Source organism: Pelodiscus sinensis, chromosome 4 (assembly GCF_049634645.1).
Source record: "Pelodiscus sinensis isolate JC-2024 chromosome 4, ASM4963464v1, whole genome shotgun sequence".
Taxonomy (NCBI): Eukaryota; Metazoa; Chordata; order Testudines; family Trionychidae; genus Pelodiscus; species Pelodiscus sinensis.
The window spans coordinates 42174553-42188582 of NC_134714.1; the positions used below are offsets into that span (position 1 = coordinate 42174553).

At 44.4% G+C, this 14030-nt stretch overlaps 1 protein-coding gene across 1 annotated transcript in view; it reads left to right on the forward strand.

Annotated features, from left to right (window-relative positions):
- Positions 1–14030, forward strand: part of NGB (neuroglobin) — a 33783-nt gene that overhangs the window by 14273 nt on the left and 5480 nt on the right. The window contains exons 2-5 of the mRNA XM_075926808.1: positions 3440–3516; positions 4542–4710; positions 8279–9238; positions 10407–12987. Coding sequence (XP_075782923.1) covers positions 12884–12987 — 104 coding nt within the window. The 5' untranslated portion in view covers positions 3440–3516; positions 4542–4710; positions 8279–9238; positions 10407–12883. The remainder of the gene's footprint in view (positions 1–3439; positions 3517–4541; positions 4711–8278; positions 9239–10406; positions 12988–14030) is intronic.

Consider the following 14030-nt stretch of genomic DNA (forward strand, 5'->3'; position numbering starts at 1 on the left):
AGCCAGATGCCTAGGAAAGAATTCTCTGTAGTAACCCAGAGCTCTCCCTGTTTAGTGTCCCATCACCAACAGTTAGAGATATTTGCTGCTAGCAATTGCACGTATGTCTAAATGTGGCTGTAGACCCTGAGGATGTGGGCTAGACCCACCAGCCAGATGCCTAGGAAAGAATTCTCTGTAGTAACCCAGAGCCCTCCCTGTCTAGTGTCCCATCACCAACAGTTAGAGATATTTGCTGCTAGCAATTGAACGTATGTCTAAATGTGGCTGTAGGCAGTCTCATTGTACCATTCACTCCATAAATGTATCAAGCTCAGTCTTCAAGCCAGTTAGGTTTTTTGCCCCTCTGCTCCCCTTAAAAGGCTATACTAAAACTTCACTCTTCTGATGGTTAGAAACCTTCTGCTAATTTCAAGTCTAAATATGTTTTCTATCCATTTGTTCTTCTGTCCATGTTTAAACTTAATTTAAATAAATCCTCTTCCTCTCTGGTATTTATCTTTCTGATGTATTTATAGACAGCAATCATATTTCCCTTCAACTATCTTTTGATTAGGCTAAGCAAGCTTACCCTTTGGAGTCTCCTCTCCTAAGACTGTTATGCATCTCCCTCCTGATCAGACTACATAGTTCTCTGCCTACACTATGAAATCCCCAGTAAATCCAATTGTCTCATTAAGCCTGTTTTGCTTTTCTCTTCAGACTATAAACTGCACAAATGCCATAGTTCAGTTACCACCCAGCTCTTTCTAAGCAAGCACATTTATTCTTAAGATGAAAGCACTACAGAGAAAATATTCAAAACAACAAAAGAAACTATATACATTCTGAAAAGCTTACCAGAGATCATCCAAACTACAACAAAGACTCTAGAAGGTGACCAGACCTTCACATCTCTAAGGCTTTTTTCCCTGCAGCTATAAGTTCACAGTTACCGGGGCTCAGAACAAACACATCCATGAAGTCAAGTCACTCTTTTATTCAGTTTCAGTGTTTGATTTTCTCGAGGCATAACTTCAAAAGTATGCATCTGGAGTTCGGTAATTGCATTTCTCTCCTTTCAACTATTTCTTAGAAAATCCACTCAACTAAAAGAACAGTCTTGTCTGGCCCTTTGTTTTAAAAGAGTCTGTTGAAGTTTGTAACACTTCTCAAGATTTACATTAGTTCTGTCCTTCCCTTAAAGAAGTTCCGTACAATGCCACAATTATACATATATATTTTACATTTTAAAAACAATTAATAACTAATATACTTAAAGTAATCTAGTAAGATTTGTCCAGGAAATTACCATACCTGTCACACTATTTTCCATAAACCATGTTAGTTGGTATTAATTATATTCTCATCCTTTTAATTTGTTATTTCATTTAATCTCATATCAGCTATTCTATTGTTTTGTGCAAGACTGATACCAGAGTAACTAACCCATAACTACTGTACCCAGATATCCTTTGTTCTTTTTGAATATTAGCACATTGACATTCTTCCAGTCCTCTACAATTTCCCCAGTACACCAAGATTTATTAAAAATTAATGTAGGATGGACAGAGATCTCAGCCAGCTTTTCTAGGATTCTTGAGTAGAAGTTATCTGGTCCTGATAATTTAGAAATGTTTATTTCTAATGGATGCTGTTTAACATTCTTCTTAATTACTAATGGACTGTACTTCAACTAATGGACTGTACTTCATATGGTAAGAATGCATCATACTGCTTTTTTCCAAAAATACTTTGAACTATTCTGCCTTTTGCTTCTGGAGTTTGGGGGCAAAGTGCAAAAGGACCCAAACAATGAAGGGGAAATCCTGTACCTAGATGTAATACTCAAGGATGAGACCAGAAAACAAATGACCTAGCACTGAACCAAAGGGGCTGCCATATTGGCAAAATTCTCCAGTAGAGGAATGGATGCTGTCAGTCACATATGATCTGTTTTGGTAGGTGAAGCAAAGCCAGTCTCCTGAAATGCAATGGAAGTACCTTTGGTTTTTGAGAGAGGCTTTGGTAGCAATAGGGAAGGATGAGGAGAGAAAACTTGGGATTAGAAAAAGGATGATTAATGAGCATTTCAAAGAAAAGTATCAGTGCTTCTGAAATGGGTAAAAGATAGAAGGGAAACCACCGAAGAGGCTCCTTTGGGAAGTACACGAGAAAAGAAAATTTTCCTCAAGCTTTTGCTAAGTGAGAAATAATTGGGATGGCTCAGGGGGTGGTGAAAGAATTTAAGTGCCAAATTGAGACCTGATGTAAGCAGCTGATATCCCTGGGAGGTAGGATAGCTTCTGATTCTAGGTATGGAGGCATAAAAAGGTGTAATTGTAGTTTATTTCTCAAAGGCTATGCTCTGATATCAAGGGCAGAGATCATTGATTATAACTGTGATAGAGCATAGCCCTAGGCCACGAGGTGAATAATAATGTAGCTAAGGCTTGTGGTATGTCTGGAATCTAGAGATAATGCTGAACTGGTCAGACAGCTGCCTTCCCAGTGCCTGAAGAAACTAAGAGCTTTGCATGCAGTCCCCTTTAGATTATCTGTCTGTGTCACTGCTGTCATCCTTGGATTGTTCTCAGCAGTTTATATAAACAAACTTCTCATCAGAGCCCTATAAGACATAGGAAGAATCCTTGGATATTTAGAAGGAAAAGAAAATCTACAGACACTTTTTTTTGCTCTGATTTTAATCTCTTGCTGTGGCTCAAATTTTATATGTCATCATTGTTGCCCTGTATCTCCCCATCGACATAATGGCTGGCAAAGAGCACTGAAGCTGTTGGCCTTACCTTTTAGATACAAGATTATTCCTTGCTACATCTCTGTCCCTTCTTATTATGCATCTGGATTTGCGATTGGCCTTGATACTGAATCGTTCCACTCTGTGGCCTAAGGAGGCAGCAGGGATAAGTCCTAGGGTAAGAACATTTCATAAGATCTCTTTCCGCCTGAGGATGAGACAGATAGGGAGAGTATCTGTCAAGTATTCAGTTATAACAGAGAGACTGTGGAATGGGGCGGAGGCAGGAGAAAGGAGGTGAACCTAGCCTGAGGCTCTAAGATGAGCTGAAGGCCTGAAGAAGTTTAATCAAAACTGTATTATTCATGGGAACTGGTAGATGTTGAATTTGAAAAGAGAGCTAGTCTGGAAGGGGATTGTCTCTGGTCCCTGTGATGGATCTTTTCTCTCCCAGAACCTCCGCCCTGTTTCAGCTGATACATTACAGAACCCGGAGAGGTTTTACAACAGGACTGAGCTATAAGACAATAGACATGATGGAACCACGGGGTTTGAGTGACATTACAATAGGCACAAGGGCTGTGGAAGCCTGCAGAGTGTGCCTGACCTCTTTGATGGTTCCCTTGGTGGTTTGATGTGCTTAAAGGCTCACTTAAGATTTGAATAAAAAATACGGTTTTTTTATTTTAATATTCCCTGCAGTTCCTCAGTACCGTGGCAGCAGAAGGAACTCCTCTGACAATGAAATAGCTGCAAGGGAGAGGCTGCTTTGTATGCAGGTGAGACTAGTGCTATGTCAAATTCCTCTTGAGGCCTTGCTTCTGGCAATGGCATGAGCTTATGTCACCTCTGGATTTCCAATGTTCTCTGCCCCGGAGCTCTCCCCATCTCCCACTTCCAACTTGTCTGCAGAGCCGCAGTAGAAATTATTTGTAGCCAGAGAACAGGTGTTTGCCTTTTAATTAAAAACTAGAAGTAATCGTGCTGGAGACTGGTATTCTGTTTCAGCTATAGCTTGGGTAGTGGCTGAGAACTATTGAACCAAACTGTACTTCAAGCTAGGGATGTAATAGTGTATCGATTAACCAGAAAGCAAAAACTCATCAGTTAATGCTATAGACTACATGCATTTCCTCTGCCCCTTGCCAGTAAATTTTTTAGCAGGCTGGCCAGCAGCCCGGTCCTGGCTTTCACCGGGTCCGGAACCTACCCCTGCTGTGGCTCTGCATTTAAAGTGTATTAGGAGCCAGGCGGGCAGGCAGCCCAGCTCAGTTCTGGCTCATGCTGGGTCCGGGAGCTCAGACCCCCCCAGACAGAGGTTGCTGTGTCAGAGGTAGCAGCACAGGACAACAGGCAACTGGTCTGCGAAAGGAGCTGGTTTTTAAACTGGCCCCCCCTTGCAGACTAGGTCCCTCCTGGTGCCTCATGCTGCTGCCTCTGACTCAGAAGCAGCAGCGCAGAGTGACAGGGGGCTCCTCGGGAGTGGGACTGTATCACACTGGCTGCCGGCCCCAGCCCCAGGGACTATAGAATAGTCAAGAAACCACTAAGAATTCATGAGGTTAATCGACTATTCAGCGAACTGATATTTAACATCCCTACCTCAAGTCCAGGAATGCGGTAGCATCCCCAGCATCCCTAGACCTAGCACCATGTGACAAGGGAAACTGCTCTTTTAATGAGCCTCTGGGCTGGAGGGGCCACCTTTAGGGGAGAGATGAGAGTGAGTTCATCAGACCCCATTCAGGCAGTGATCCCTCTGCTGAGACTGCTACAGAGGGATTCGTGTTAACTGTCGTAGCAGATTTCCAGCAGAACCGGTCCGAGCCCCATTCTTCATGTGAGAGACACGCCATGGCATTGGAAAAGGTTCAGAAAAAGGCAACACAAATGATTAGGAGTTTGGAACAGGTGCCGTATGAAGAGAGATTAAAAAGACTGGGCCTTTTCGGTTTAGAAAAGAGGAGACTAAGGTGGGTATGACAGAAGTCTATACAATCATGACAGGTATGGAGAAAGTGAATAAAGAACAGTTTTTGCTTATTCCCATAACATAAGAACTAGGGGTCACCAAATGAAATTAATTGGCAGCAAGTTTAAAACAAACAAAAGGATGCAGTATTTCTTCACGCAGCTACAGTCAACCTCTGGAACTCCTTGCTAGAGGATGTCGTGAAGACCAGGACTTGAACAGGGTTCAAAAAATAACAAGATACATTCATGGAGGCTAGGTCCATCAATATTTATTAGCCAGAATGGTTGTTCTAGCCTCTGTTTGTCAAAAGCTGGGAATGGGTGACGGGATAGATCAGTTGATGATTACGTGTTCTGTTCACTCCTTCTGGGGCATCTGGCATTGGCCACTGTCAGAAGACAGGATACTGAGCTAGGTGGACCATTTTTCTGACCCAGTATGGCTGTTCTTATGGTTTATTCAGAGACCTCAATAATTTTGTTTTGTCTGTGTGCACAGAACATAGAACTTGAAGGGGTCACCCACAACAAGTCTAGCCCTCTGGTTTTTGCAGGGCAAATTTTCTCATTATCCTGTTTACAAATTTGTCAAGTCTCCATCCTAAAAGAACTGTTTGCCCCCGTGACTGATTGAGAGATTATTCCAGATCTTTCAAAAATTGCTTAAGATGTTTCTTCTACAAAGAACATCTGATTTCTATGCAGAGCTGTCCCATCCATAAGAAGGTTTGGGGTAGCTGCCCCAGCCCTATGCTTTGGGGTGTCCTAGGGCGGCAGCCTCAAACATTCTTTGGATAGCACAGTCCCCTGTGTTAGCCTTGGGGCCCAGGGAGGTCTGAGGAGGAGGCCAAGCATGGTACAGCAGCAGGGGTCAGGCCTCCCTGCACTCACCGTAGTAGCGGGAGCTGCAGCTACTCAGTAGGGCTTTGCTCTTCCCCCACCACCCATCTCCCAGCCTGTTGTGCTCTGCTTCACTGCAGCAATGGAAAGCAGATCACTCTGGACCCGACCTGCTCGGGGGGACAGGGCTGGGGCACTCTGCTTCCTACCGCCAAGTGAAGCAGAGCGCACTGTGCTGGGAGATGGGTGGCAGGGTGGAGTGGTGCAGCTACCGGGTAGTTCCCTGTCCTGCCACTGTGGTGAGTGCGAGGGAACCTGACCCCTGCTGCCGCCCCATGCTCAAGCCTCTGGCTTGCATCACACAGGGAAGAGACTTGGGGAAAGGGGTGCAGTGGGGGTGGGAAGAGGCAGGAGGATTGCTCCAGATGGCCCTATGAATATTCTGACAAAGCTCCTATGAAAACTCAGTGGGTTCTGGCAGATTTTGTTTGCCTCAGTGGCTCACAAAAGCCCATAGTTTTAGGCACCATGCCTATGGCTTTAGTTTGCTGAACTCTTTTCATTATTGGCCAGCGTATAGTAAAATGGAGAATAAACTCCACAATCCTTTATCTCCAACTGGAAATGGGGAGGTGGGTGTGGGGGAAAACCAGGGTCTCCCCTCTACTCCCTGTTCCAGCCCAGTTCCCTGTAATCATAGCTGCCTGTGTGAATCCCCATCACCTGCTATGAGACAGCTCCAAGCCCCTGGGCTACTTCTCCAGCACCTTCCTTCTCTCCAGTTCATCCTCCTAGTGTTCAGTTGTTGTCTCCTTTCCTCCTACTTCTAGTGGTGTCCTCTTCCATCCTCTCAGCTACACACATGCCCCAACTGCAGGCAAAGCTTCTTTTGTAACCAATCTGAACTGGTTTTCTTAATTACCCCCAGATATCCTACTTACGCTATGCTGGCCTGACTCTTCAGGCGTGGTCAATTAGGCCCAGGTGTCCCACTGCCCCTGATTGCCTCTACTGGTTCTAAACCAACCCCTCCCTGTTACTCTAGGAACAAAGATCTCCTCAGTCTGAGGCTTATAAATCTCCCCTCCACTACTTTTTGTATAGCCTTCTGTTCTGACCCTGTCACATACCTCCCCTCCCCCCATGAATTTATTTATCATCCTGGAAAGGAAATGGCCACACATACAGAAAGCAGCTTTCCTGAAATGATCCCTTTTTATGGCCCTGGGGATTGTGCCCCAGATCCTAAACAACCTTCACCAAACCAATCCGCAGTTTACCTATCTCTCCTGTCTTTCTCCTACAACATCTCCAAATTCCATCCCGTTTTCATTCTCACCACCCCAGATCAGATCCAGGATCTGGAGAATTTAATTGTATTTACAAAATAAGAGCTCATTCTGGCCACAACATGGCAGCCCCTGTGGAAAAATGCTCATTATTGTCCATTCCAAACAGGCCCCCTAAAGTCATAAGATTGATTTTAATCCCCTACCATTCATGATTGTTAACTTTGGTTCTTTTTATTCACCTTCTAGCTCTGAGCCTTTATAATGCACTTGGGTCACATTTGCTGGCTTTTCCTTGCCACCATGTCTTCCACCAGCACAAAAGGGAGGCAGGGCTGACTGTTAAAGCTAGAAAGTGTCAAATAGGCCTAAACAGGGTAACTTATCTGGGACATGAGGTGGGTCAAGGGACTATCAACCCTCTACAGGCAAAAGTAGAGGCTATCCAAAACTGGCCTGTCCCTAAGTAAAAGAACAAAAACCAAAACCAAACAAACAAACAAACAAACAAACAAACTAGATCCAATCATTCTTAGGCTTGGCAGAAAATTACAGGTGATTTATACTGCACTACAGTCAGATCACTGCACCAACAACCAGAAAAAAGCAACCAAACACAGTTAAGTAGACTGAGAAGTGTCAGGAAGCTATTAAGCAGTTTAAAGCTGCTCTTACATCTGACCCTGTCCTAAGGGCCCCAGACTATGACAAACTTTTCTTTGTCACCACGGACATGTCAGAGTGTGGTGTGTGGGCAGTTTTGATGCAAACAAGGCCAGATCAAAAATTCCACCCTGTTGTGTTCCTCAGAAAAAAGACTCTCTGAGAGGGAAAGCCACTAGTCTGTCTCCGAGAAGGAATGCTACACCATTATGTACATTCTAGGGAAGCTAGACTGACCATTCTAAAATGGCTTCTCACAGTCAAAGAGACTAACAAGAAACTCCTTCGGTGGAGTTTGGCTCTCCAAGACTTTGACTTACAACACATCTCAGGAGCTTCTAACTAAGTGGCTGATTCACCTCCCATGGAAGATTTCCCAGACTAAGGCAATTAAAACTCCTTATATCAATGTCATGTATTCCATGCATGTGGGGAATCTTGTTTAGTTCTTTGTGTATTCAGTAGTGAATTTAGTGTGTGCATGTATATTATTAACTATGTTCTCTCCTAAACCTCTAGGAAGAAATCACAGCCAGTATGGGCCAGCATGTCTAGCACCATCTGTGATTTGGTGTGTGTGTGATGGATAGGAGGAGTGCTGGTCAGCACTCCTCCTGTCCATCACAGAGGGTTACATTAGTATCTCCAAAGATGCTGCTGGGAGAAGGAAAGAAATCATTGTGACTGATGCACCAATTTCCTGCAGCATCTGTGGGAGATCTTATTATATTAGGTTTATGTATCCTTATGGACCATGGTTTGTATGTCTTTTCAGGACCATGGGCTTTCCAGGAACTAAGATCGGTGAGTGGTGATTAGGAAAATTCATTCAAGTTGCAACACCTCCATAATGATACTACCTCCTGAAGAGGCTTGTCTATACTACTTCACATTGAATTCTCCAGAGAAAGGAAGGACTGTGGATAAATAGCCTTATCCAGCAAATGGACAGGACCTCCTGTACCCAAATCCCCAGTGGCTAGAGACATAGGACACTAGATGGAGAGGGCTCTGAGTTGCTACAGAGAATTCTTTCCCAGGTATCTGCCCGGTGGGTTTTACCCACATGCTCAGGGTCTGTTTACCATATTTGGTTGGTTGGGAAGGAATTTTTCTCTTGAGACTGTCGGGGGTTTTCACCTTCCTCTGCAGCATGGGGGTCACTTGCAAGTTTAAACTTATGTAAATGGTGGATTCTCTCTAACTTGAAGTCTTTTTAAACCATAACTTGAGGACTTCAGTAACTCAGCCAGAGGTTAGGGGGTGTCTATTTTGGGAATGGCTGAGATTCTTTGGTCTGCAATGTCCTGGAGGTTAGACTAAATGCTCACAGTGGTCCCTTCTGACATTAATATCTAAGCAAGCACTCCAGTCCTTAGGGAAGGGTGGGAGGGTTGACACCTACCAAAACCCTTGGGTGGATGGTGGGGAGCTTTGATAAGCTTATTAGCATGCATGTAGATTCTTTGGTTGCTTTTAAAATGTTTTCTCAGGAATGCTTTTACCTTAAGAATAAATATGGTTGCCTCTACAGGCCTGCTTCACATCTTCCTAGGAACAATGTGCCCAGTGCTTTAAGTTACCCCCACTTTTTTGTAGGCAATCTGACTTGCTAGGGAATTCACAATATAGGCTGGGAACTGTGTAGCCTGGAAAAAACTGGTCAGGAGAGAGAAGGATGCTGGTTTCTGCCCAAGAAAGGTGAAGGCTGAAAAGAAAAGCTGAAATCCTGAAGGTGGGTGCCCTTGCTGTAGTGGGACTTTCTTGAGCTGTGAAACTCATCACTTAGGAAACATCTGTCTGCACTCTTGTAAAATCCTTTTGATCTTTTCTGTGTTCATACCGGGAATGAGGGGCTGGAACAGATGCCAATACCATTTACTGCATGTCCTAAGTCTGGGGTGAGGTCAGTGGTCTCAACCATCCTGCCTTAGAAGAAATGTTAAAAGCTTTCCAATGTGTCTGCTAGGTCCAGCTGAAAATGTGGGGCCATAATCTCAGGCTAGAATAGAATGCAGACTGTGAAAAAAATGGAGCTGGATTCCCAAGCACTGAACTTAGTAAGTTGAGTGGGGACTGAGCAATCTGCAGAGTGCATAGTAAATAAGCAAATACTTCCAGCAGAAGCCCGCTCCCACTGAGGAATGGAAGAGGTGGGGCCATCACAGCCCAGGAGTCTGGTAGTGGGGGTGGCAGTGACTGTACCAGAGGAGGCTTAGCCTCCTTGGCCTATATACCTGCCACCCATGAGCAGACTAAAAGCATTTCCTAGAATCCTGTTGACTACCGTAGTAGAGAGAGCACGAACAAGAGTCTGAAGCACTGGTTCTGTGCCAGACCTGAGGCCTGAGCCAAAGTGAGACCTTGCTGTGAACCAAAGTCAGGTTCTGTGTCAAAGCAGATGCTTACAAGTTCACTATCCGATACATGAACTTGGCAATAAGGTTGCCAATGTTGCTAAAACACAGGCACTCCAAAGAAGCATGAGGCACTGGGTATCCATGTAAACACATTCCTAGCACAGGCCTACCCCACCATGGAGTTATTGCAGTGGTCTCCAACCTTTTTAAGCACAAGATCACTTTTTGAATTTGTCAGTCCAGTATCTACCTCAAACCCAAATACCCCTGCTCCACCTTTTTGCTGAGGACCCGCTCTCCTCACTCTATGAATATGGGGTACAGGGGAGGGGAACAGAGTGACATCAATGCCCCCTGCCTCTGTTTCCTCCACCCTGCACAACAAGCAAGAAGCTCCCAGGGGCAGCTCTGAGGCTCTGGGCAGGAGCAGCTGGGCAGTGGTAGGAGGGGCAGCTGCAGTGCCAGCGCTTGATAGTCTCCCGGCCAAACCAGTCAGGATCACCTGTCAGAGGTTCTAAGATCTTGTATTATCATGATCTGCAGATCTGGGACAGCAGACAGAGAGCGTGCACATATGTGCTCCACCAACTGACAACAACCACAAGTGGATTGGTCACTCAGCAACCTACTTCCAGCTGTGAGGATAGCAGCCAAAAATTGTATCAGAAACTACTGGCAGCTTCTTGTGATACAGGTAAATTTCCCACCATAGAGGAGGAATCCCAAAATAATTTAATTGAGTTGATTTTAAAAAAAGGTTAACAATAATTAACAAATGTGTGATCTGCAGCCAAATCCTAGGGGTTATGATATTCTGTCAGCTAAGGATTTTACTGATACCTTCTTTTCAAGAAAAGCCCCACAGCAGCTCAAGCTGCAATACTTACTGAATAAAGGGGTGTTCAAGGAGAAGACAAAATACAATGTATGTATATATGAATATGTAATGTGCTGTCTTTGTGTCAAAATGTGAGAGAGATTGCAGCCTTCTATTGGATAGAACTAGAATAGCTCCCCTGGTTGACAGACTCTACATAGCTAAAGCCGAAGGGTGATTCTCCTCTAGCACTGATGGTAGTGGCTGTTGCTGAGTTCTAGCCTGAAGCTTCCTTGAAATTCCGGATAATTGTATTGTACAGCAAACAGATGAATAAAGCTCTGCCTCTCATCTTACCTGGCCTACTCACCAATAACTCCAAGGCTTGTGGTCCAAAAACTTCTGTCTCTGCATCCCTGGCATATCCAGGTTGTTATTGCATTGTTGAGCTCTGAGAATGTGCTCAAGTTTATAAAACATAAAGACATTAGTGATACCCCCCAAGAAGACCTCACAATCTAAATTCTGACTCCGCTTGAAGTTAGTGGTGCTACACAAGCAGAGAACTGGCCCTGCAGGAGAGACAATAAAAAGAGTAGTATGGGTAGCACTGAGGATGTAATACTGTGCTGTTTAACTTGTTCCCCTTCTAGGAACAAATATTAATACTCTTGAGGAATGATGTATCATCATTGGATATGGCCACTTTCAGCTCATGCTGACTGTGTTGTGCAAGCTTCTTGGCCTTCAGATTGTCTTGTTGAGCTGGATCTCATTCCCAGCTTCATGTTTGTTATTTCAGAGCAGACTGCAATGATTTTCAGAGACACGCTTCTGTGTCACTCAGACACTTTTGAAGAACACACCTGAAATAATTATTTTGCTGTTTCTCCACGGTGTCTTTCTCTTGAGGGGCTCTTTAACTCAGGTCTGTTAGCTTGTTTCCTCTCTCTGTTCCTGCCTCACTGCCCTTTGAGTCACTAGGTCATTTTAAGAAAAGAGCTTTTACCTGGAATGTACTTTGAAGGCATTAGCCAGAGCTGAAAAGTCTGTGGACCATTATTAAATGCTTTGCCTTGTACAGTTGGCTTCCTTTCCATTAAACGAAATGTGATTATATTCCTTTTATACATTTCAAATCTCTAGAGGGCACCTACCAATGGATACACCAGGAGACTGAACATGTTCTGTATGTCAGTGAAAGTGACAGGAAGCAAGGAGCTATTGTAACCTTAAGGGTGTCCCTGAAAATAGCTGAAGGAAAGGGAGCATTCAAAGGCAACAATGTCATCTAATAGTTAGAACAGAGGTAGGCATTAAGAGAGCTGGATTCCAGTCATGGAGCTGTCGCTGATTTGCTTTGTGACTTTGGGTAAATGTCTTCCTTTCTGTGTCTCTTAGATAATAGAGCTGGTTCGAAAATTTCAACCAAAATAGGTTAAGCCATCACTTGCATACTGAGGCTGAAGTTTCTGGGTTGCTGTTTCTGTGTGGGGAAAATATAACAAAGTGCACAGTATTTATTTATTATGTAGCTTTATAAAAATGATAGACAGAAGGGAAAGAGGTGATGCTGTCACTTTAAGAGCATCGGGGAAAGTATTGCTACTGAGAGCTTCTCTGCCAGACAGCCAGCTGGGAAAGTGCCGTTGATAAAGGGAAAGGAGCTAGCTTCAGCTCCAGATCCTTGCATCTGATGGTGTGTGACAGGAGCACAGTTCTCACCCTTCACAAAGAGACTGAGAGGGAGACACAGAGAAAGGTGCCTGAACCAAGCAGCAGGGGGGCAATTAGAAAGCAACAGTGAGTCCTTCATTTTTGTAGACACTAGGGAACAACATGGATCTTCCCCACGGCACTCAGGTTTCGTCTAATTGCTGAGAGAGGCTTTTTCTAAACCCACCTGTGCTGCTTCCAGGCTGCAGGTGGCAGGGCAGAAAGGAGAAGAGTTCTTGCTCTACTTGGAGATCCGAGATGTGATCACAAAGTCTTGTGCGCTGTGCAGGAAAGAGCAGCCTTGGCACTTAGGAGGTAAATGGTGTGTGTGCATCCCAGCTCCAGGGGCACTGGTAGCCCTAGATACTTGGACTAATAGGAGATTCATGCCACCTGTAACTCAGAGTGCAGAGTAAGTAGTGCAGTTACTTTCAGAGGAAGCATAAGGTTTGTCTGGCTGTGTTAACCTCTCTCTTTCTACAATAAAATGGAGAGTGGAAGATTATCCAGCACAGAAAAGGCACTGATCCGGGAGAGCTGGCAGAAAGTGAGTAGCAATCTCCTGCAGCATGGCATCGTCTTGTTTACCAGGTGAGTAACAGGCTGTTATAGCAACAGGAGGCATCTATAGAAGGGTAACTCATTCAGCTATGGTGGGGAAGCAGCTGGGGCACGTTCCTTTCTCCCTGATCACCACCCCCAATTTAAGCAGGGGGAGCTTCCCAATCCGTGTTAAAGAAACACTTTCTTCTCCTTGGCAATGACTTATTTTTTCTGGCTTTATCTTATTGCTCCTTCTGTCCATTTGTTATGATTTGCAGCCTGAAGAGAACAGGATTATGAAGAAGCTTGTTAGCATGTAAATCTTGAAGTTTGTTAAAAGGAAAGCAGGGAGAGTGTGTAAGTGTAGAAGTCTGTATTTTTGAATACCTTTGCAATTATGCCTAATTTGTTAGCAGAACAGATATTTCTGTTGTTCAAAGAGCTTTCTGCTCCTTGTGTATATGCTCAGCTCTGTGGAGTGCCTCTAAGTGGCTTCCTAATTATTTGTGACATTGCAGTCTCCAGACACAGACAGGGACCTGGCCACTAGAGTGGGGTTCAAATAATTCCAGGATCAGAGGAAAAAGTACATGGGAGATCCAACTCACTGCCTTTTCTAAGCAAATGAGCCCCTCAGTTAGGGACAAGAGAGCAATGGAGGGAGATAGAAAGGTGCCTGAAAAGTCCTTTTTAAAACCATGGATCTAAAAAGTTGGTGACCAGCTCCCAGCTTCTTCACAGCCTGTGCAGAATGGAGTGTTGCCTCTGGGGGGAAAAACACTGCCCAACAGAACTGAAGAGCGAAGCTATCTAAGGGAATGTTTGTAAGTTTTGTGAAAGAGGAGAATGTTGCAGCCAAATGTAAAGTAGCTGAGGTTGATTGTCGGAAATTAGGGAGAAAGGAAATCCGTCATTGTGTGATTGTCTCTGAAGTGCCATACAACAGAGAGGATCAGGGATGTCATCCAGCTATTGCATTTCCTGACCTCTTGCTGCTTGCACCAGTCTTGAGTTACAGGAGACCATAAGCCTAAGCGGGGAAAAAGTTGGTGGAAGGATCTTGAATTGGAAGCCAGTGATGGTCTGCAAGA